Source organism: Rhinolophus ferrumequinum, chromosome 5 (genome assembly GCF_004115265.2).
Source record: "Rhinolophus ferrumequinum isolate MPI-CBG mRhiFer1 chromosome 5, mRhiFer1_v1.p, whole genome shotgun sequence".
In the NCBI taxonomy this organism is placed as follows: Eukaryota; Metazoa; Chordata; class Mammalia; order Chiroptera; family Rhinolophidae; genus Rhinolophus; species Rhinolophus ferrumequinum.
In genome coordinates this window covers 38,272,806-38,295,961 of record NC_046288.1, presented here as the reverse complement: position 1 = coordinate 38,295,961, position 23,156 = coordinate 38,272,806, and the positions used below count along the sequence as shown (strand labels likewise).

Sequence of the window (23,156 nt, the reverse complement as noted above, 5' to 3'; positions counted from 1 at the left end):
GGCATTTTCTTCATCATTGTATTAACAATGAGGCAAAGTCCTTAAACCTAGAAGAGGAAGGTGCAATAACAGAGCTTCTTAAAGAGATTTTACTCATGATCAAATTAGACAGTTTTTTAAAATAGGAGACACAGGAGAACACAGCTAAATACAGAAGAGAATTATTTAACCACAAAGATAATATTTTCCTAGGTTCAGCTTTCAGTTAGCTTATTCAATAAAAGCACAGAAGAAATATAATGTAAGAGGGGTTTACCTGGAGAGGGAGACTTGAAAATTGTTTCCAAAACTGTGCTTCACCAAATAAAAGAGCAGCAGAAGAAATAAATATAACTGTTTTCCCTGTTTAGCTAATCTCTCCCTCTCAGCTCCCCAAACCTATTGTGAGTGCTCTATCATTTAGACATCTCAAATTCACACCCGCACTCCCCGGAGCTTTGGTTGGCCTGCCTGTGACCTTGGCCTAAACTTTGACTGGCTCAACACAGCCTATGCTATTGTTGGCTGCAGTTCAGAGACATGATGCTCTGAAGGCAGAAGATTGCACCAGCCCGCACACAAGTGCTCAGTGTGTTTCATCACCCTCTGCCAGTCTGTCTAGGATTGAGATAATACCTCTCTGCTGATTCCAAACACCAGAATGTATCAACAGGGCACACACCCTGGAACAGGGCTACCCAAACGGGACTTAAGTCAGGATTGAATGGAGGTGCATACCATGCACAGCTGTGGCATTACAAGAGATGAAAGCAGCACATATCGGAGCCTAAATTAGACCTCACATGGTCCTTTGCTTATGCACCTATTTTAGCATTTATCACCATGGCCTGTCAGATGCCTGTCTCCCCACAGGAACCAGGTCTTAATCATCTTTGGTTCCCTTAAGATGATAGTGTAAGGATCCCCCTTCCAGGGAGCAAATGCTTAACAACTGCCACAGTCAATTCCCTGTTTCACAGGCTAAAAGGAAGGGCAGCCACTCTGAATATGACAAATTTTAGGTACCAGACTTACTCTAAACCATTATGATTTATATTTTCTCCTCCTGTTCATTTCTACACTTTTCTGGAAGTACCATGGAAAAGGCAAAGACCAAAAATAGAAAAGACAGACGTATGACAAAAAAAAAAAAAAAAAAAAAACTAACAAGTGAAAATATTCATTTCCACATAGGCTAAAAAAACTAAGCCATCCTCACCTAGCAATTTTTTAATCCTCCTAACCTACCAAATTGAAACACCTTGTGCCCTTTTAAATTCATAGCCCAAAACATGCATCATCATCACCACCACCACCACCACCACCACCACCACCACACCACCCCACTCTATAAGACCCCATAGACTGTCACTCAAGATCAATGACAGCCCCAAATCTCACCAAGTACAACAAAAAACAAGAAATAAAATTTGTTCTCTCCTTAAAACATAGACAACATGAAAAAATGTGCCCAATCCAGAAAAATACAAAATTAATAGATCTGTTATAGCTGAGAGAAAGGTACCTAGTACTAAAAAGAGGATAGAGTATAGCCAGAAATATCCAATCTTAGTAAAAATGTTATCAGTGATAATACTTTGGTGTTTAAGAAGATACCATGAAACTCTACGAGTTGCTTCAGTCATTTCAACACAACAGTTACACAAAAATGCAGATGTTTTCACTCAGATATGTTATTTCCAAAACGCACTACAGTATACAATTTCTACAATTCCTCTCAGACAAGCCTCTAGAAGATAAATCCGTTCTAGTGAAGTGTTTGACATTTTGAACTTTTTAATCCCAAATTAGATGGGCACAAAATTGTTTCAACAATTATTTTTGAAAAGCACATAAAAGCTTAGTCTTTTAATTAAATCTAGTGATTCGTTTCTTCCTAATTTCATAGCCATCACACCCATAGAATTCTACTCCTCTATGAACCTGGTGTCTTAAACAGTTCTTACTCCAAGTGAAAGGGGTTTTTCTGGGATAAAAACAAAGCACACAAATAGAAGCAGGGACTGGTTAGTTCAGTTGATGTGTTAATTCACTTCTAAGAAAAATTAAACAAGTTTCTTTACCGCAGGACTTTCCTGAACCTTTGTTACTGCTCAATATTACTCTCTAAAAGAAAGGTGTAGTATGTGGTGATTTCCAAGCTTATTTCATGGGGGAGTTATTTTTTATTTCATGTATTACCAATTAGCCTTTAGCAGGAAAGAGTATTCTGAGGAACATACTTTGAGAACCACAAATTAGAATAAAGTGTTAATAAAACCTCAAAAATAGGTTTAACTCCTAGGTAGCTCAGTTACCTTTTTTTTTTTTTAAGCTATTGATTGCATCTTTAAAGCCATGAATAACCTTTAAATGCATGCCTTTTGAAATATCCTGTGTAAGAACACATGATGAACTAGCAAATATGACCTCCTTTATAATAACAATTCATTCAAAACTCAGACAGCTGTTATTTTGCACAAAGGACAGAATTATGAGCAATCCAAGGCCTATAGAATGCACTACTCTATGCATATTTCAAGTTCAAATTGAGTAGATATAAATGGGATATTTTACATCATCATATTTTGGACATTTTAACCATCATAATGAAAAGGAAGACTTACCAACAGAAGCTGAGTTTTTAAGAACAGACTCCTTTGGGGCTCCTCTTTCAATTCGTAATGTGGCCCACTGTTCAAAAACAAGAAGTGTTAACTTAAATTGTTCCACAAATAAATGGAAAATACTTTAACCATGCTTATACAGAAGTGACATTAAACATTAAGCCCTGATGCTACTTGAATTAAAGAGATCCTCCAGTGAATCTCTGATGTAACAGTATCCCACGCCCAGGTATACTCCTGCATTCATTACTAATAAAGCTCTAATAATAGGAGGAAAAGATCACATTTACCCTATTTAAACTCCTCACACACACCTGGTATCCCAATAAATTACTCCTTGAAAAAGTCGTGAAACATGCCAGACAAGAGCACAGTTTATGGCATCAAGACTGTCTGGGTTTAAAGTTACTTAATCCCTCTAGTCCTTAATTTCCTCATCTGAAAATGAGGATAATCATTCCTATCCCATAGGGTTACTATGAGGATGAAATTAGATTAGCACATGTGAAAACCCAGGGCCCAGAGAATAACTATTATTTTCATAGCAAATTAGGCATTCAAGTATGAGTCACATTCAAAGAGGCCCAAATGCCTGCATCAAAGATAAACTTGCAGATCTGGAAAGCTGAAAAGGAATCGGTGAAGTTAATAACTAAAGAAATCATACGCCCACCTGATCACTTATGTTTTAAGATGCATAGGGGAAATGTTATGATTTTGAGGAACCACAGGTTTGAGAGAAGTTAAAAACAGGAAAAATCAACTCCCATTTTGTCTTGAATGTACGTAAGAGTGTAAATAAATATATTCAAATGTGACTTATCATTTTATTCTTTATACTTCTTTTATGCATTTCCAAAATTATCTAACATTAACATCATAGTTCAAAAACTGTAAGTGAACTTTGTTGACAGCACTCTTGAAAATCTGAATGGCTATTTTTCCAGTTTAAAAAAGGAGCCTTTAAAATAATTACTTAGGTGATTACAATTCCAAAAGCGAATAATAGTTAAATTGACTGATTTGGGGTTAGGGGGAGAGCAAAATAAGAGGCAAAATGCATTGTAATAATTATTAGAACTTAAGCACCCTTGAAGAGGCAAAAAGACAGAATTTATTAAACATGTCAAGGCAAAAACATCTGTTATTGCTAAACTCAAAGGGATTGAACACAGAGGTGAAAAAACAATTTCAAATAAATAAGAAAACAACTGATAGAAAATAAATAACTTAAAACACGTACATGAAGGTCAAAGAGTAAGGCATGATCCGATTACGTCAGGACCCCTGCACAACATCCCAAAGAGCCAAGTAGGAACATGCCATTTGCGCTTAGAAAACAGCCTATAAATAGAGGCCTAATCTTCGAGGCTTCAAGTGGCAAGTCACAAATGATAATAAGACTCAGTCTTAATCTGGTTGTGTCTTTTCCTCTTCCTTGCTGACTTAATGCAGGAGTTCTCAAACTCTAGACCTCCTCAGCTTTTCTCAATAGAGGAAAAGGTTTATTTCTATAGTTTTTCAATTGAAAGCTTTGCTACCTATTATCATTTGTAAGTAGACCAAAGATATGATTAAAATAAAATCTTGTAAACAATTAATCATTATTAAGCTTGGAGCTCAGTTAGTTTGTTTTTATTGCAGGCATGTGATTTTATATAAACAGTAATTAACTTCAACTAGGACAATTATTCCATGCTCACCTAATGGGAAATATTAATATTTTGTGGTTGCTCTGGTCTGAATTATGTCCCCCTAAAATTCGTATCTTGAAGCCCTAACCCCCAGTACATCCGAATGTAACTGTATTTAGAGATAGGACCTTTAAATAGATGACTATGTTTAAGTGAGGTCTTTAGGGTGGGTCCTAACACAATCTGCCCAGTGTACTTATAAGAAGAGGAAATAGGGATCCACAGATGAAAGGCCAGGTGAGGACACAGCAAGAAGGTGGCCATCTGCAAGCTAAGGAGAGAGGCCTCAGGAGAGACCTACCTGCCAACACCTTGATCTTGGACTTCTGGCCTCCATAACTATGAGGAAATAAATTTCTGTTGTTTAAGCCACCCATCTGTGGTACTTTGTTAAGACGGCCTAGAAAACTAATACAGGGGCATTGCTCAAATAGCACGGTATGTTACAAAGGCTCCTGTGTTCTGTCACCAGACAAGTTTCAGAACACATAACTTCTCCTGATGCTGCAAAAGTCTATCCTACAAAATACAGTGACAGTGTTTGAGACCAGCAAATTTTAAGGTTGGAGGAGAAGTCATTTAATGCAATTAAATTTATACTGGAAAACCATTTTCTTCTTTGGGCTTCCTCTCCAGTGAAAATGAAAACGTGCCTATGCTCTATAGTCAGACAGACGTACATACACATATGAATTGCAATTCTGCCATTTTCAGACTGTAATCATCTTGGGCAAAATACGTTAACCTCCTGGGGCCCCATTTTCATCATCTCTAAACCAGGGATAATTACAAAGGTTGTTGTCAAGATTCAAGAAGATAATCTATCCAATGACCACAACATAATAGGCCACGAAGTAGAAAAATGTTGGCTTCTTCCTGTCTCCCCACATCCCCCACTACAGGTACCAAAATGATCAGGGTTTTTTTCAGACCATCCAGTACATCTCCCAATAAATAGCTATTTATCTTTTATCATGCTGGCTTCTTCTAGCTGATCAGGTAAGCCCAAATAGAGGTAAAGGTCTCTGTAGAGGTTCTGAATCTCTTCCATAGGTAGCTCAGAACACACTGCCTCAAGACAACACGAAAGGTGCAGCTCTGTCAGCAAGATGGCCTCGAAGTACAGTCGGGGCATCTAACAATCCCCATTTCTCCTCTCCATCTCATGCCCCATCTCCACCAAAGAAGGTTGAAAGACACGTTCAATCAGGTTGTCACCCCACTTAATTTCAAAATCCTCTTGAGGGAAAAAGTAGCTGTCCACAATGTATCAAAAAGAAGGGATTAAGTCTAATTTTTAAAGCTTAGGCCAAAAACTTGCAAAAATGTGACACTGTCACCTAGACAATTACAACTTTCAGTTTTTACACTAAAAACACATTTAAGAATTAACTAAAGAGAGTAGGGAAAATGCATAAAATTATATAAACATTCAAAATATTAGGCTTACTCAAATAATAGCAGGCCACCACCTGTAGCATAATAAAACAGTTTCTTGGTAGAGACTGTCATCTTGGTAGAGTAAGAACTCAGGCTCTAGATTCAAATTAAAATTCTGATTCTACCACTTTATGATATTTATCTACCACTGATAACAAACTATCTCTCTGAACCTCCATTCTCCAATCCACAAATGGGAGTAATAAAAGACCCTATCTCAGAGAGCTGTTGTGGAATTAAGTTAAATAAAAAGCACATTGATAGCTTTTATTATTACTTTCTGTCGTGCCGTTCTAGCACATTTGTTGTATTTCAAACATCAGGGATAATAACTGAGTATTATAACAGAGGTGTCATAACCACCTGAGAATTATTGACATGCCTTTTTAAAAATATGGAAAACTAATTGGTAGATGGTAAAGAAGGTAAAGGGAAAGAATAATAAGTGAAATAAAAGCCAGGAATTGTCTGCTCTGAGTATGTATGTTGACCCATCAAAGATATAAAGGTAGATTAAATCTTAGCCACATAGAACCCAAAAAAAAACCAAAAAAAAACTAAAGAAGATTTGAATTCAAACTCCACCAAGAATTGAGCACCTACTATGTATCAAATGCTTTCATTCACCTCTCCTCATTGACTCTGCACAATAACTCTAGCAGTTATATTCCTATATACACATGCAAATACTAAGTTTGAGATACTAAGTGTCCTGCCCAAGGTTACAAGGCCAGAACTTTGGAAGAAATTGTTCATTCTTCCATTTTATTCCTCAAAAGTTGAGGGGAAAATTAGTCCATTGATATTTATTATCTGTCCATTGCCTATATTATCTAGTTAGATTAGATAATTTAATACCATTCCCCTAACTTCTCCTCCATCAATTCTATATTCTCTTCCCCTTCTTTATTTCCCTTGAATATAGGACCAATGAATAGAAATCCTTCACCACCACATCCGCATCATTAACCTAACAATTAACTTTCATTGTTGAGAACAGCACTTTTCAACCTTTAATCCGTGCTCTTCTCTGATAAACATAAAAAAACTTCACACACACCCTCCTAGAGATTCAGATACCTATATCCTACCACCCAGATGAATCATTCTCTACACATCCAGGCTAAAGTTTTACTTTCCATGGTTTGTATTTCTAAAACGATTTTCCCAATATAGTTATAATATTCTTTAGAAATTATTATATAGCCCTTGAAAATCACTGGTTTAGAGAATCACTAAACTTATTCTAAGAATTCAAGCCTTAAATATATGGTGATGGAAGGAGAACTGACTCTGGGTGGTGAACACACAATGGGATTTATAGATGATGTAATACAGAATTGTACACCTCAAATCTATGTAATTTTACTAACAATTGTCTCCCCAATAAATTAAAAAAAAGAATTCAAGACTTGTCCTCAAGTAGTTTGCCATATCAGGGCCTAATGCACACATCTAGAGATACTCAGCAATGCAGAAGGCAGCATACAGTAGGTCCTCAATAAATAATGATTACTTGAAATGATGGGCGGCTAAGGAGAAGAGCACACAGCTGGGTCACTTACTTGACAATTAGCAATTACCACAGTCAGCTATTCAGAAGGCACTCCACTCACATTTCAACTTCCAGAATTTGAATTTATGGTCATGAAAAAGCCACCCATTGTCAATAAAACTTATAAAAGTAAACACATAATGTAAAAAACAAAGTGACCTTTTTAAATGGTATGTAAATTGTAACATTTTGAGAAATTTGAGAAATCTCCAACTCCAATCAAAGAGACCAAAGAATGCTCTTGCGACTAGAATACAAAAGAGAGAAAGAAACAACCAAATCAGTTGAGAGCATACAAAGGATTAGTGAGTAACAGAAAGGCTGGGCCATCAATGGAATCTACAAAAAGGCAGGGTATTTGTTGAGAACTAAAGATGTTCCTATACTAAATACTAATAAAGATTTCCTAAAACTAAACAGCACAATTTTTACGAGAACTATCCCTGTAGTAGGGAAAAGCAATCCATTGTACTAACCCCCACCTAACAGAAATGTCTTTGAAACATCTACTGCTGTTCTAGTTGAAAGATGCAAATCCTTGAGTTGTCATTTCCCTTTCCTGTGCCCAAAGCAGGTATCACTGTGGGATCACAACTCTTTCCTGATGAACCCAGCTGCTCCCAAATGCAGGCGCTCCGGGCAGCTACGACCAGCAAGTCAGAGTTGCTCACAAAATGAATCCCCATTCTAGTTCCATATATGTCAAGATCTCTCTGATCTCTGAATTAGTCTTAGCAAAGAGGATGGTTCCTTATGTTGCCACTACCTGGTTTCCAAGTGAAGTGGTGTATCTCCCACTATAATTCAAACATTGATTAACAAAGACTCTAAAAGTCTCTTCAACGCTAGATGGACAAAAATGAAAACTTGAGGCCCTGCCAAGTTGAAGGCCAGAACCTGGACCAGAGATAACCCTTCAAAGTATAGTAGTTATTTGCCAGGCTGACAGCAACTAGCAGGCCTCTCTCCTTGACGTGTCTTTAGTTGTACCTTGAATTACTAAAGCAAGAAATATGGGAGTCAGCACCTGCAAGGCAGTGTGTGTGATTTACCCTCACTCCATTCTCACTTGGGGTAAAAATTCCAAAAGACACTGCAGTGTGGGAGAACAGTGCCATCATTTCAGAGTTGTGAGAAAGAGTAAACACCAGCTGAAGAGGATCATGTACTACAGTTGTTTCCCCGCAAATAAGACCTAGCTGACCATCAACTCTAATGCGTCTTTTGGAGCAAAAATTAATATAAGACCCGGTATTATACTATTACATTATATTATATTATACCCAGTCTTATATTATAGTAAAATAAGACCGGGTCTTATATTAATTTTTGCTCCAAAAGACGCATTAGAGCTGATGGTCGGCTAGGTTTTATTTTGGGGGAAACACAGTATGGGGAGAATATTCTGAAGAAATCTAATAGTTTAAAGGCAGCTACAACATTCACAGCACTGTGACCAAGTTCAAAGTGTAAAGTCAGCAAGAAATGTCCAAAACTGCGAAATACATCCCAAGTAGAAACAACAGAACTTTCAAAACATGAGGGCTGAGGATGAAGAATCAAATATAACTTAAAAGACTAGACAGAAAAATGACCACAATGAGAAAGCGCAACAAAAATCTGGGGTAAAACAGGAGATTAGTAGCAGGTAGAAGAGATTTGCAGATTAGTAGGTGGGAGATTAGCACGTAATCTCCAGGTGTGAGACTGTATATCTGGAAGCCACCCACTAGCTGAGAGAGAAGAGTACATACAGCCAAGTTCTGGGAAGACAAAAAATAAAAACAGAAAAATGAGAACCCACATTAGAAGGTATTGTAGAAGCTACAGAAACAAGGATGCTAGAATTACATAATAATATTATTCCTTTAATAACAGCAAACACTTATGTAACACCTGACATGTATTGGCACCCTTCTAAGATGTTTGACATATTTTAACTTGCTCAAACAAACTTATGGAAATTGTTATTGTACTTCTATTTTATAGATGAGGAAAATGAGGAACAAGAAGTAGATGACTTCCCTAAGGTCACATATTGACAAGCAGAGCTGGGATTTGAGTATCAAATCTAAGCAAATCTGTACCCAATTTGTACTCCTAACCACTAGGCAAACACACCCTCTCCTCAGTTAAGACCACTTCATTCAAGCAAACTGCTGTACTTCGAGTCTCAGTTTCCTTATCTTCCTATGTGTTATCCCTTCCAAAGCTCTGGGGAACAGGTAATGAGATAGCAAACGGGAAAGACCTTTGTAATTTAATAAAAGCCCTGTATAAGGGTAACCTGCAGTTGTTCCCCACCAGGCACACTTCCAACTAACACCTTTCTTTGCAGAATTTGGAAACAGGAGTGTAGGGAGAGCTAAGGTCAAAGAAGAGACATTTTCAATGACATTTCAAGTGACATTGTTTAGATTAAAATCTCCATGACTCCATTAAAACATAATCAGATTTTTTTATATCATTCAGCAATTGGTTTCTTATCATGAGCATTAACTAGAATATGATGTCTTTCTGGACAGGATGGCTTAGTACACGAAAGGACCTCTGAAACCTGGGGCTGTAAAAGCTAAGGAGATTGAAGTGACAGTTGCACTACATAATGGATATAAAGAAATCCAATGACATGATAGTCTGTTGCACTGTTATTCTAATTAGTACAAATTATAATAATCCCAACAGAACAGGGGATGGGGTAGTTCTGCCTTCAACCATGGGAACAATAGGGTGGACAAGGGATCTCAGCCCGGATCCCTTGGCTGTCTTCGCACTATTGCGGAGGATAAACCTAAACGCACACCCCTGCGGACCACTGACCTTCGGAACACTGACCTTCGGAACTGGTCCCCTCGCGTCAACTTGGCTCTACCCTCGGCCCACACCTCCCCGGGTTCCCCCTCAAGCCCTCCGAGGTGCGGGACGCCACATCCCTGCGGGCACTCACCTCTAAAGTTTTCACCAGGATCTTCATGTAGAGCTCAGAGATGCCCAAAGACATTCCGAAGGCCGAAGGCAGGAGGATGAGGCCGAGCACCAGCGTCAGCCAGGTGAAAAGGATCTTGCCTGCCAGCTCTGCGCCCTCCATGGCTCGGCACACCCTTTCCGAACGGGTCCCGGAGGAGGTTCGAGCGAGACAGCTGTCACTGTCCCCAGGTAGTCAGGTGGCAGCCCCGGGAGCAGAGGCGCGGAGCCCGGCTCTGAAAAGGCAGCGCCACCGCCTCCCGGCACTCACCTCTGCAGGGGAAAAAAGGGAGGAAGAAAAAAACTTTCAGAACGGCTGCAATTTCCTTCCTTCCTCTACCGGCTCCTCCTCGCCCGGGCGGGTTAACTCTTTCTCCGCTGGAGGCCCAGGCCAGCGCGGAAGCCACCGCAGCGCTCGCAGACCTGGTAGCACCGGCCAGATGATGGGAGTTTGGGTGAGCGAAGGGACACCGAGGCGCGGATAGGGCGCGCGAGTGCAGCCGGGAATGCGCCCCACCCTGTGCCTGACGTCCTCTGGGTTGGCGTTAGCGACAGCTCAGCGGGTGACTCACCGAGGACCTCCGGGAGCGAGGATCCCTGCTAGCACACCGCGCCACCGCACACCGGCCTCCGGCGAAACTGGCGCCAGGCCGAGGACTGTGCTGGCGGCTGGCTGGGCTCGGCCGTCGGACGCCCTATTTCTGGTCTTTGCCCTCGCCCCACCTCCTCCGCCACCCAACCCGGAGCATCCAGGCGGGACCTGCACCCCGAGCTCCGCAGCCTCCTTGGCGTTCTCCGTTGGTCCCCATGCCCCGCCTCCCCCAGCATTCTCAGCAAAAGTCCCTTAGGGAGCAGAGTTTTCATCTGCAAAATGTTAGTATCTTTACCCGTAAAATGAACTATTGGCGTATCCAGGAACCTTGAGAAGATCTTGTTTGTTTGGGTGTAAAACGACCTCTGGGAAGGGCTTTCAGGAAGAGGGAAATGCACAGAGCGCTGCTGAGCTGCCGCTGACGCCGCCTCCAGGTCTCCCACACTTTTCTCTCCCTCCCGTAGGGAGCTGGGCTTATCAGCGGGGTTGAAAAGCTCTCTCCACGAGTTACCTACTCCACTCAGCAGCAGTCTCCCTGGCAAAGAACTCTTTTGGCTGAGGGTCGCTCCCTTCCTGGGGTAGGATTCCAACCACAGCGTCCCCTAACCATTCACCCAACACTCAAGTTCACAAAGCTGCAGAAAAACGCCAGGCCGGCGCAAGCCTTCGCCAAGCTGACAGCGCCTCCTGGGTATTCAATCCCCGCACTGCTCTCTCGCTGACGCTGATTAGAACAATGAAGGGCAAAGCCCTACATGGGTATTTACTTAAATGCAGTTATTGTGTCTTTTAGAGATCTGATCTGATTTTAAGACTGAGCAGGAGAACGGATGTTGAGAAAGGTAGATAAGACAATCAGGCTGCCTGGGGTTTCCAGATCATCACTGAATGGAACCAAAATATCATACAGGTCTCTTTCGAGGGTTATTTCAAGCTGGAAAAACTGGGAGGGCCAGCAAACTGAACAGAAACTGGCAAATACTGCAAAGGAAGCCGCCCTTATCCAGGGTGTGGAGGAAGTGAGAAGCAGAAGGGAAGAGAGAAGCCCAACTGCAAAGAATGTAAATGTTTGTCCCCTTCACCTCCTGCAATGAAGATATCACAACCTCTCACCCCACTAAGGAGGGAAAAAATGGTAACATATGAATGATGTTTCAGGCATTTGGTTTCTCAAAATTTGACCTCTTTATGGTCTGCTAGTTTACAAAAATTGCCAAAATCTTTCCAAAATCCTTGCTGAAAACATATACAGATTTAGCATAAAACCTCAAAGATTACACTGACTCAACCCTATACAGTCAGGAAAAATTCTTACCCTCCTTTCATTTCCTAAGGAATGAGGAATGATAGTACCAAAGCTTACCCAACAAAGTCGGTGCGTGCAACCTCATGTAAGGACAGCCTTTCTCTGCCCATCCAGACAGAGATGCTGAGTGTCCACAATCGCCAATGATTTCTGTTGCTCATGACCAAACTCCATGAACTGGTTTGGGGTTTGTTTGTTTTTGGTTCTTCACTACTATGGAAAAATTATTGTCCCACAGAATGATGGAATGGTACTAACAGAATTTGGAGTCTTAGATTGACTCCAGCACAAACACTTATAAGTTTGAGCAAATCATTTAGTCCTTCTGTGCTCCAGCTTCCTCATCAGTAAAATGAACTCTTTTTATGGTCAACAGTGAAACTGCTTTGTGAACAACAAAGCTCTATGCAGCGATCAGTAGGCAGCCTGCTGCAAGACCAAAAGCTCTCCTCCATCTTTTTCTCGCCTAAAACACAGGAGAACCAAGACAGGCTCACCTTTACAGTGATAAAGGAGGGAGAGGGAAGAGAAGAAATCGGGGAGGTCCCACAGCTCCCTTTCATTCCCTCCCTTTTACTCACCTCCCCCTTCTACTGCTCTGCTTGAAGCTCTTTCTATTAAACCTAGATAGGACCCTCCTTCCCTTCCTGCAGTTAGGACTCCCTTCATTTATGGATTAGTTTCCTAGGGCTGCCTTAACAAATTACCACAAATTTGGTGACTTCAATCAACAGAAATTTATTCTCTCAGTTTTGAAGGCCAGAAGTCTGAAATCAAGGTGTCTGCTGAGTTGCCCTCCCTCCAAAAGTTCTAGGGGAGAAGCTTTCCTTGCTTCTTCCAGCTTCTAGTGGTTCCCAGCATTCCTTGGCCTGGGCCTGCATAACTGTATCACTGCCTCACTCTTCACATATGGCCTTCTTCCTACATCTTTTCTTCCCTTCTTTTTAAAGACATTTACCTTTTTTGATTTAGCGCCCTCCCTAATCCAGGATGATCTCATTTTGAGATTTTGCTTACTCTGAAAAAAACTTTTTTCCAAATTTGGTTACAGTCACAGGTACAAGCATGAGTTTTTGGGCATATCTTTTGGGAGGCTACAATTCAACCCACTACACTTACCATCTCTGTAAACTGGGATTACATAATATACCTACCTGAAGAGGTTGTTATTTGAGTTGGAGATTCTATCTTTAAAATTTAGCTGATCATAAATGTTCAATAATGAGGTTTTTCAGTACAATCCTGTTTTCACCTGTTGTCCTGCCATATACTTTAATAACACTTCCTTCCACTCTCAAAAATGTCCTGGTTTGAGTGATAAATCACATGGTTCCTTTATGCCTTCATAATTTCTAAGATCCCTTCCAGTCCTAAAATATTAGATTCTTTGACAAAACTTACTGTCAAGTCCATGCATGACCCCTTGTCAATATCTGAGGCCAAATGTACTTGTATTGAAGAATGAAGAAAAGGGATTAGCATCTAGTCCAGAGCTTCTCAAACTGTACTGTGGGTAGGAATCCCTGGGGCTTTTGTTAAAACAAAAGTTCTTAGTCAGTAGGGCTGGACGGGGCCTGAGATTCTGCATTTCATGAGCTCCCAGGTGATGCTGCTGTGTTGGTCTCCCGACCACACCTAGAGTAGCAAGCCCTTAGAGTACGGCCAAAGAGGGGAGAGTTACATTTAACTGATAACAAAAGGCCCTGAGGGCCAGGTAAGTCTCTGGGAGCCAAGGTAAAAAAGAATTGATTCTGAAGCCAGCCCTTACCTGAGGCCTCATATTATTTGTATTTTCATACCCTTGCTTTGACAGCAGTTGTAGGTAATGGGAACAGAGGAGATTAGGCTACAAAGCTCTGAGTAAATATCAATACCCTCATGAGTAGATGTCTATGGTAAATAAGATGTCATAGTTGGAGCCCAATGACAAATACTGATTTAAGAGGTAGGGTAGAACAGAAAAATCTGGGGGTAAAGCAGATTGCTGAAGCATTTTATTAAACAGACAAGCTTTGCATTTCTTGTCTCCAGTCCCTGAGACCTCTCTTTTCGCTGAGTTCACACCTTTCTCGGGCCTTCATCATATCCTACCTTGACTTGTGTATTTGCTTCATTGTCCCACTGTAAAGTGCTTAATATCAGCACCCACATATTCATCTGTAATCCCTGTCCATTATTCTACCCTTTCTCCACCAGCACAGAATTTTACTTCATGCCATACACTAGTTCAAAGCCAGCAGTGACTCCCCTAAATAATCACAAATTGAAGTCCAAATATTGAATATCTTAGGTTAAATTCTCGAAGCACTGCAACTTTCACTTCCATCCCATTCCAGCAAAACCTTTCTCACCTTCCCCTGGTTTCTGCAGGATTTCTTCTTCTCTCGGTCTTTGATCACATCACAATGCTCTCCCCACAACCCCACTTCCTGTACAGCTCTCTCCTGATCTCTCATCCAAATATTACTACACAGGTTAGGAATCCAACATGGGGATCCTGCCAGTTGCTGAACATGTCTATTCTAATTATGCATTCCAGAACTAGGGAAATAACCACAGGATGGATTCAGGGCCTCATTGGGCCCATCGTTAAGTAGACCTGAGCTAAAACTTGATTGTTCATTGTAAGTTCCTATTTTCACTGGTAGATCAGAGTGACATTTTGGGCCTCTAGGAGTTAGTGTCAGTTCAGAAACAATGTCCATTGGTCCCTGAAAAGTCTGATTATCTTCCTTTCTTCAGTGTACAGTCTTCCTGGCAAACGGCTATAGGTCCCTTTAAGGAAGACCAGGAGACAGATTAACAGCATAAAACTTTGGCAGTCCTCATAGGGACCCAGCCTCCCCTTCTTCCAAGTGGTTCCAGGTCTGCAAACTGGCTCAAGTTTGGCAATTAATTGAGGGACTGTGACTATCTGTTTTGTAATTCAAGTTAGATTTCTGCTGACTAAACCTAGACGTCTTCTATTTCTACAGAATACAAATGAGAATTCAGTCTTCTATTTCTACAGAATACAAATGAGAATTCAGTAGACTGCCATCTATTTCTTTTGACGACCTAGTGGACACCGTAGGTTTCTTTGAGTCAGACAATTCTGATTACTTCTTTGACTCTGCTGTCCATTACAGTCATCATACTCACCTTGTCTTTGGCAGTTACGTGCAGCCACTTGGCACCTGCTTTCCTGGAGGCTCATTATCCCAACTGCATTTAGGGATCCCAGTTCAATGGTAGCAGTTCCCACTGTAAATTCTTACCTACAGAGAATAGCAACCACAGAGCTCTTCAAGGATGCTTGGGGTCTCCTCACAAATTTATTTCTCACAGATGAGGTAAAAGGCATGTATTTGGACCTTCCCAGGTTGGTGATCGAGTCTTTCATGACACGTATATCCACTCTATCATTCCAATCGCCCTAAGCCTTTGGCTGTTTTCCTCTACAGTAAACCAAAGCAGTTCTGGCATTCCAACTATTTAGTGTAGATCCATGTTTCAGACAACAAATCAAACTATTAGAGGCCTTTCTAATCCCTTGAGCTAAAACACCAAATCCAGAATTTCAGCTTAGTGGGCTCATCTCAATGAATTTCACATTATCCAACTTTATATCCTTCCACCATTTTCACATCCTTACTATCCATCCTCACACATATTCCCCAGATTTCTCCCTGTAGAAATTGGAAAAATCATGCAGTTTTTTTGGAGCCTAGCATACCTCCTCATGGGTCACACTTTGTACCTCACCTTTCGAAGTCTGCTGGGACTTAAATTTAGTTACAGGTCTAGAAGCAAAGAGTGGTGGACGCCGGGCAAGTACCTCAGGGGAGGCCATTGCAGGTTCTTCAGGCAGAGGTAGAAAGCTGCTTCTATTGGCATAGATGACTCAGCAGAATTTAGGGGTTCAATGTCCTCAGTTTCATCAAAAACTGTCCATATGTCCCCATGACAATGTTCAGGATCCTGTTCCTTCCCAATCAATGCACTCACTTTTGTGTTGTAATTCGGCCACACACAGGTTGAGGCTCTAGGTTTGGTTTTCAGAAATCTTGGCCCATGGCTATAAAAGATAAGGGTTTATTGCAAAGCAGATATAGAAGCTTTCAGATCATTTATGTGGAGCTCAACCTGAGATACTGAAGCCCGGAGTTTACCCTTTCCTTTCCCTACTACTGAAGTGCAGTAAAGGCAACCAGCCAACCTTATTATAGTTCTCAGTTTGACTAAAACATTCTAAAATAGGAAATACGTTGTCATCCAGAAACTTGCCTTCTATTGATATTGATTAGGAGTATCCAATGGCCATATTTTGCATATCTCTTACCACCTCATGACATGGACTACCAGTGCCCTCTTTGTCACTGAAAATAAAGGCATTGGTGCCTTTAAGTCTAATCAGATTAGAACACCAACTCCAAAAATCTCATCCTTAAGATTCTGTTCCTCTATAACCACTTCTGCTACCACAGTCTCTGTCAGGGTTAAGCCAGAGAAGCAGAGCAGCGAAAGATGTATATTAAGAGATTAACTGCAAGGAATCTTTTATGCGCTTGTATCTGAAATCCACAGGGCAAGATATCAGGAAGGGCAGGCTGAAACTCTCCGGCACAAGAAGCGACAGTCCCCAGGTACAATTTCTTCTTCAGAGAAGCCTCTCAGCTCTGCTTTTAAGGCTTTTGGAAACTCATTGACTCAGGTCCATGCAGGTTATCTAGAACAATCTCCCTTACTTAGAGGCAACTGACTGTGGACTTTAATCACATCTATAAAATAACTTCACAGCAACACCTAGATTAGTGTTTGATTGAGTAACTGAGTACTGTAGTCTGGACAGGTGTACACATCAGAAAGACCATCAATCACGTGTGAGAGAATAAGGGTAGAAAAGGAAAAGAACAACTTAGTATTATTATAAAATGAGTTGCAACGTCATGCACTCTCTGAAAGGGTCTCAAGACCTCCAGGAGTCCCTGGACTATACTTTGAGAACTACTGACCTATATAAAAGGTCTGTGTAAAAGTATTTCTCAAATAATAATAATAATAATAATAGTGCATGGAGGCACATTATTTATGGTAGTTGCCTAATACCTCATGCCTCATTTAACTTATGTGAATTAAATTATATAACTAAAAAAATAAAAAGAGCAAAAATGAAATGGTGGCCATTCCACTCAGGTAACATTTTGAGACGGGGAACAGAAATCTGCTTTTCCTTCTAGAGGTCTCAGTTGTTTTTTTTAGAAAATTTAATAGATTGCCCACATATTAAATATCCACACTAAAATTAGAATTTCTGGATTCTCTTATAATTAGGCTGCACTGAGCTCACATTCCTATAGGATATAACCTCTCCAGTGTACTCTATCTCCCTCCATCCCTCTTGTGGTCTTTTGTCATCACTATAGCATTGCTGTATTTTTTATAGGAGAATAGTTATGAGGAAAATGACATGTACTTTGTACTTAAGTACTTATCAAAACTTTTCTTAATCCCAACCTGCTTCCTCATTTTTATTACCTGCCCATACTCTTTCAATAATATTTGGCTGTGAATGTAGATAAACCTCAGCAAGCCCCAGTTAGTCAGAATTTCTTCTACCAGAAATTCTGTTACCCCATCACCACCAAAACTTTAGATTTTCAGTATTCCTAAGAACTGGACTTTATGAAAAAGTAAGTTTTCCTTTTCTTTTCTCTTCTTTCTCCCCTTCCTTCCTTTCTTCCTTCCTTCCTTCCTTTACTTTTTATTTTTGTTAAAAAGATTAGAGTAGGAGTCTGATGGCCAAATTCCCCGTGTCGCCAGGACAGTACTAAGACAACAGACCCCACCATACAGTTTGGCACCTCTAGGGAAGGAGAGAGAGATGATGACAAAGGAGAATCAATTGGAGGATAATAAAAATGTTGGCAAAAATGTTCATTAGGGAACTGCTCACTTAGGGAGGGTCTTCTTCCTCAGGTAGTTGCAATCACTTTATCCCCAGTAATGTCTACTTTTACATAATTTACCAATCTTCCCAAAATATTTCTCCAATTTTGGAATAATCTTTACATTATTATAATAACCGCTAAAACCTTTAACAGATTGTTTAAATTGACTTTATATTCAAATTTTCTGGATAATAGCAACATTTTGCTCAGATGCTGATACTATATCTTGCCTTCTGACCTTACCTGAAAGTGGGCAAAGTTTTTACCTCTCTATTGAAAGTAATGCACATATCTACACACACACACACACACACACACACACACACGTGCGCGCATCTATATAAGTCTTGGTGGTTTGTGATTCCAGGTTTGATTTCATCATTTATAATTCTCTAATGGTATAATCAATCACACACCAAAATTCATTCATGATTGGAAAACTTGTCATAGAAAATGATTTTCTATCTACTGTCCTTAAAATATTCACTTTTCAGGGAAAATAAAAAAAACTTTTAAAAATAAAAAATTTTAAAGACCAAATGCAGTTCTGAATTGTATATTAGGACAAGTGGAAACTGGGATTTTAAATATTATTTAGGGGCATACCTTCCCTTCAGTAAAGCAGAATAAAAATAAGAAGATTAATAGTTAAAGAGAACAGTCAAATTTATCCCAGGATTAGTCTTGAACACTTTCATTCTGCAAGTTCATAAGTTAAAAACCTTTCCAAGTCAGGAGACTTGCCTTTATTTAATGGATTACTGTCACCACCCTGTAATATATAGTGCTAAAGTTCACTTCATTTTGAGCAGAGAGCAAGTAGCTGACAACAACAATTAAAAAGAAAACAATCTGCTGACTAATCAGTAGCTTCAATGTACTCTGGCCTCTGTAAAAAATAAAATCTCTTCAACTACTATGATTACCATTATAGCACACTCCTATTATTCTTTATTTGTCCCCTCCCAGTAACTCCTCTTTGGAGTCCTGAGGAAAAACACTCCCTTCCTCAAACCAAGGTTTAGCTGAGAAAAGCTTGAAATATGTAATGGTGTCAAGTACTTCCCAGAGTGATTTTCAGGCTTCAGTTATTTCCTCTATTCTTTTTGGTTTTTTTAACAAACAAAAACTTTTCTGTTTTTCTTACATTGAAATCCATCAGGTATTGTTCTCAGTAGAAGAAAACCAACAACATTTTGGGCGGAACCTCAACATAAATGCAAAGAAAACTGGTAACCCAACCTTGTCAATGAATAAACAGTCGGGTCCCTGGAACCACAGGGGACACAGATATGCTTTGGGGATCCATAAGTCCTCTGTGAGTAAGTACACTCTTTAAATTCAATATTAGTTAAGTTAGAGTATTTAGATTTCTTAAGTTAGAGTAGAGTACATCTCTTTAAAAATCTAAGAATTCTCTGGGTTGAGCATCCCAGGAAGTTGGTGATATGGTTCAGAACCTGAGGAACTTTAAGCTAGAGGAAATGATCTTCGGAGTCAGGAAAATCCCAGGCTGAGTCTGTCACTGAAGACCTTAGAAAACAGATGGTTCACCTACATATGTGCATTGAATGAATTAAGAACATCAGCTTGCTTACTGTTGACTGTAAGTCTCAGCCTCTTAGATTTTCCAATTGACCTACCTTTACAAAAGTGTGTCTGGAGGACATTTTCTCTGTGACCCCTCCCTGGAAAACACTATGATCCAGTGTCCCCAGCACTCCGAAAGCCAAAGTCATGCAGGTGACTCCACAGCAGAGATTCTGCAAGATTACCTAGGAATGAGCTCCCCTAATGAGGCAGATTCCTCCTATATTCCTATGGGGTTAGAGAGGGTGAGACAGAATATAAGAAAGAATGGGAACCCACTATTTTCTTAGTGTGATCATCACCATTTGAGATAGCTAACATGGCCCTTGCTTTTAAGATCAAAAAACTTGATTTGGGCAAGCTTTTGTGGCCAATTTATGCTAATCAAATTCACAGAAGACTGAGCTATAAATCAAAATGCCACATGCCATATGTGATGTTGTATATATTTTTCCAGTGACCAGAACATCTTCAAAATATTGTACCTCCTCCTTCACTGTGCCTAAGGAATCGAAGGCCAAATTCACAATCAAAGGAAATGAGAGCAAGAGAGCTATACAGTGTGAAGGGTTCTTTCATCCAGGGCTAGGAAAAAGCTGGAGCAGGATGACTGCTGTGTGGCTAAAGGATTAGTGGCCACCACATGATAGCTGCCCAGGTCTGTCTCTCTTCCTTCTCTCTTTTCCCTGATTCTACCTGGAATCCCTGCCTTCCTTTTTTTAACAGGTTTCTACATAGTCCGTGAGATCACAGGTTCCTTTTGTGTTAATCATATTCTGGTCATTCTGGGAAATTTACTCTAGTCACCTTTGTGGGTGTTTTTTACGTCTCTTCAGTACACACATTTACTAGTCTTTTTGCTGATGGGTTTTTTTCACTACAAATGACTCATTATGCAGTTTCATTCATCCCCTTAAATCATTTTTGGGGAAATGTGAGAAGAAGTTATTAAGAAAAAAAATGATGAGCAAGGAAATAAATATACGCATTATTCTAATTCTCCAACGATGTTCTTACTTCCAAATTCTGGTGACTCAGGAATGTCTTACTCCATACTCTATATAATGTAATACTCAATAAGCAAATATATAGAACATACTATGTATATGCCAGATATTTTGATAAATTTTGGGGATTGAAAGGAGAATAAAATTATGAAGTGCATGTGAAGAAATTAACCAAAGAAGCCCATAAATTCAGAATAACCTAGAATGAATCCGCTTTTGCCCCTTCCAGTCCATTTTCCACTCTGCTATTGGAGCAATCATTTTGAAAGCAAGCATCGGTGCATTTTGGTTTATTCAGCCGGATAGTCATGTGTAAGATCCCAACAACCCAGGATAGATTGGGGTGTGCCAAGCCCAATCCCATTTCTCGTTACTGTCTCTTCTAGAAAGGTGAAGACTCTGGGTGCTCGGCTCTGGGAAAAACCTCTGGGACAAGGAATTCTTGAATAAGTCCACACCCACCTCCCCAAGGGTAAGCCTCTTTTGTTGTACCATGCACTCCAGGATTAAATAAACTCAAGAAATATTTCTTACCACAGAAGCTAATGAGTCTCAGTGTGTAGTAATGATTCAATGGTACACAACTATTTAGAGTCCAAACATAGCACTGATTAAGGCTTATGTCAAAAACACCTAAATTCTTGTTTTTCTTTCAGTTTTCTTCTAAAAACAAAGGGTAAGTAAATACTTGCTTCACATTTGTGTAATTTAAAGGGTCCCTTTAGGTGATTTCCCAGAACGAAGAAACAATTCACACTTGACTCAAAATAATATTCCAAAATATATTTTAGTTTTCTCTCTCAGCTCAAGTAATCCCTATCCCAAGTTTTGGTCAGAGATTCCAGACAAGGTGTTCCTTTGGCTAGGCACTCATACTTTCCCCATCACTTTTCTTCTCAAGCACTTTTCTTCTCAAGAAGACTTTCCCTGATCCCAACACTAGGGGGAGTAAGTACCTTAGTTATCCTTGCTTCTAGCTTCTTATATTTTTCCTACAAGACGTTTATCAGAATTGTAATTGTCATCATAGAAGAGATTATGTCTTTAATGTTTCTGTTTCCAACTAGATTATAAATTCCATCAGAGGAGACACTATATCTGCTTTCTTATTCGATGTACCTTCAGTAGCTAGCATGGTACCTGAATTAAAGCAGATATTCAATAGTTGTGAATTCATGAATACAAGGAAAGTACAAGGCAGGATTCCTGCCCTCCAAGAACTCAGTCTTCCTAAGGAAAGGAAAAAAGAAAAAAAAAACTCCAAGAAACACCTAACTATGCCCAGTAATCAATAATTTAAAACCAAAATATATTCATTCCACAAATATTTACTGAATGTCAACTTTGATCTAGGCTCTCTTCTAGGGATTGAAAATAAAATGGGGGGGGGGGACAGATAAGCAATCTCTACTCATATGAAGCAAACATTCTGGTAAATTGGTTAATATTAGGTTTTTTTTCATTCTACAGGAATAAAAGTAACTTTCTACAATCAAGAAGGATTCAAAGAGAGACAGGAACTCTAATAGGTGGGATGGGGAGAGCAGATGTGAAAGGGATTGCTATGGTCTGAGTATTTATGTGCCCCCCCACCACAAAATTTATATTTTGAAATTCTAATCCCCAGGTGATGGTATTAAGAGGTGGGGCCTTTGTGAGCTGATTAAGTCATGACAGGGAAGCCCTCAAGATTGGGAATAGCACCCTTATAAAAGAGATTCCAGAAAGTCAGCTCACCCTTCCATGTGAGTTTATGGTAAGAAGAAACCCTCATCATACATCAAATCTGCCAGGGTCGTGATCCTGGGTTTTTCAGCATCTAAAACTATGAGGAATGAATGTTTATTGTTAATAAGCCACCTTGTTTATGGTAGTTTTGTTATGGCAACTAAAGCAGAGATATAAAAAAATAAAGTTCAGTAGAGAAAGAGCATAATCTTGGTGGGAAGTGGAGAAAAGTTTAGGGCAGTGGATTAGACAAGGAGGCTTTTTTTTTGACAATTATAATTTATTTATTGAGGGCCTTCTATGTTAGGGATGCTATCTCCTTGTATTCTTTTTACAATCTTCTTAGGTAGCCATTACTACTCATGCTTCCAAAATAATAATTAAAAAAATTAATAGTCAACAGCATAAAATAACCTGTCCAAAGTCAGATAACCAATACATGACAATTTGAGTATTTCCTGAAAGGTCTCACAGGTTGATTCTAAATGTTCTAAAATACTCTGAGAGAAAATGGCAATGTCCCTATAACGTCCCATTCTTTAATTGTCATGGGACACTTCAGAAATGATTGAGGTGTTCCGTTTGTTGTTGTTGTTTTAGTTTCAGGTGTACAAAGCAACGTAATAGTTAGAAATTTACACCTCTCATAAAGTGATAACCCACCCCCCCCAAGCTACTACCCCTCCGACAACTTATATAGCTGTTACAATACCATTGACTATCTTCCCTATGTTGTACTCCACA

The 23,156-nt window shown here is 39.8% G+C and overlaps 1 protein-coding gene across 1 annotated transcript in view; it reads right to left on the bottom strand.

Moving 5' to 3' along the window:
- The window catches only part of GPAT3 (glycerol-3-phosphate acyltransferase 3), a 52,109-nt gene extending 41,689 nt beyond the window's left edge, over positions 1–10,420 (bottom strand). Inside the window, exons 1-2 of the mRNA XM_033106596.1 lie at positions 10,243–10,420; positions 2,607–2,673 (exon numbers count right to left, since the gene is read on the bottom strand). Of these exons, the coding sequence (XP_032962487.1) occupies positions 2,607–2,673; positions 10,243–10,383 (208 nt within the window). The 5' untranslated portion in view covers positions 10,384–10,420. The remainder of the gene's footprint in view (positions 1–2,606; positions 2,674–10,242) is intronic.
- Positions 10,421–23,156: the final 12,736 nt, after the last annotated feature.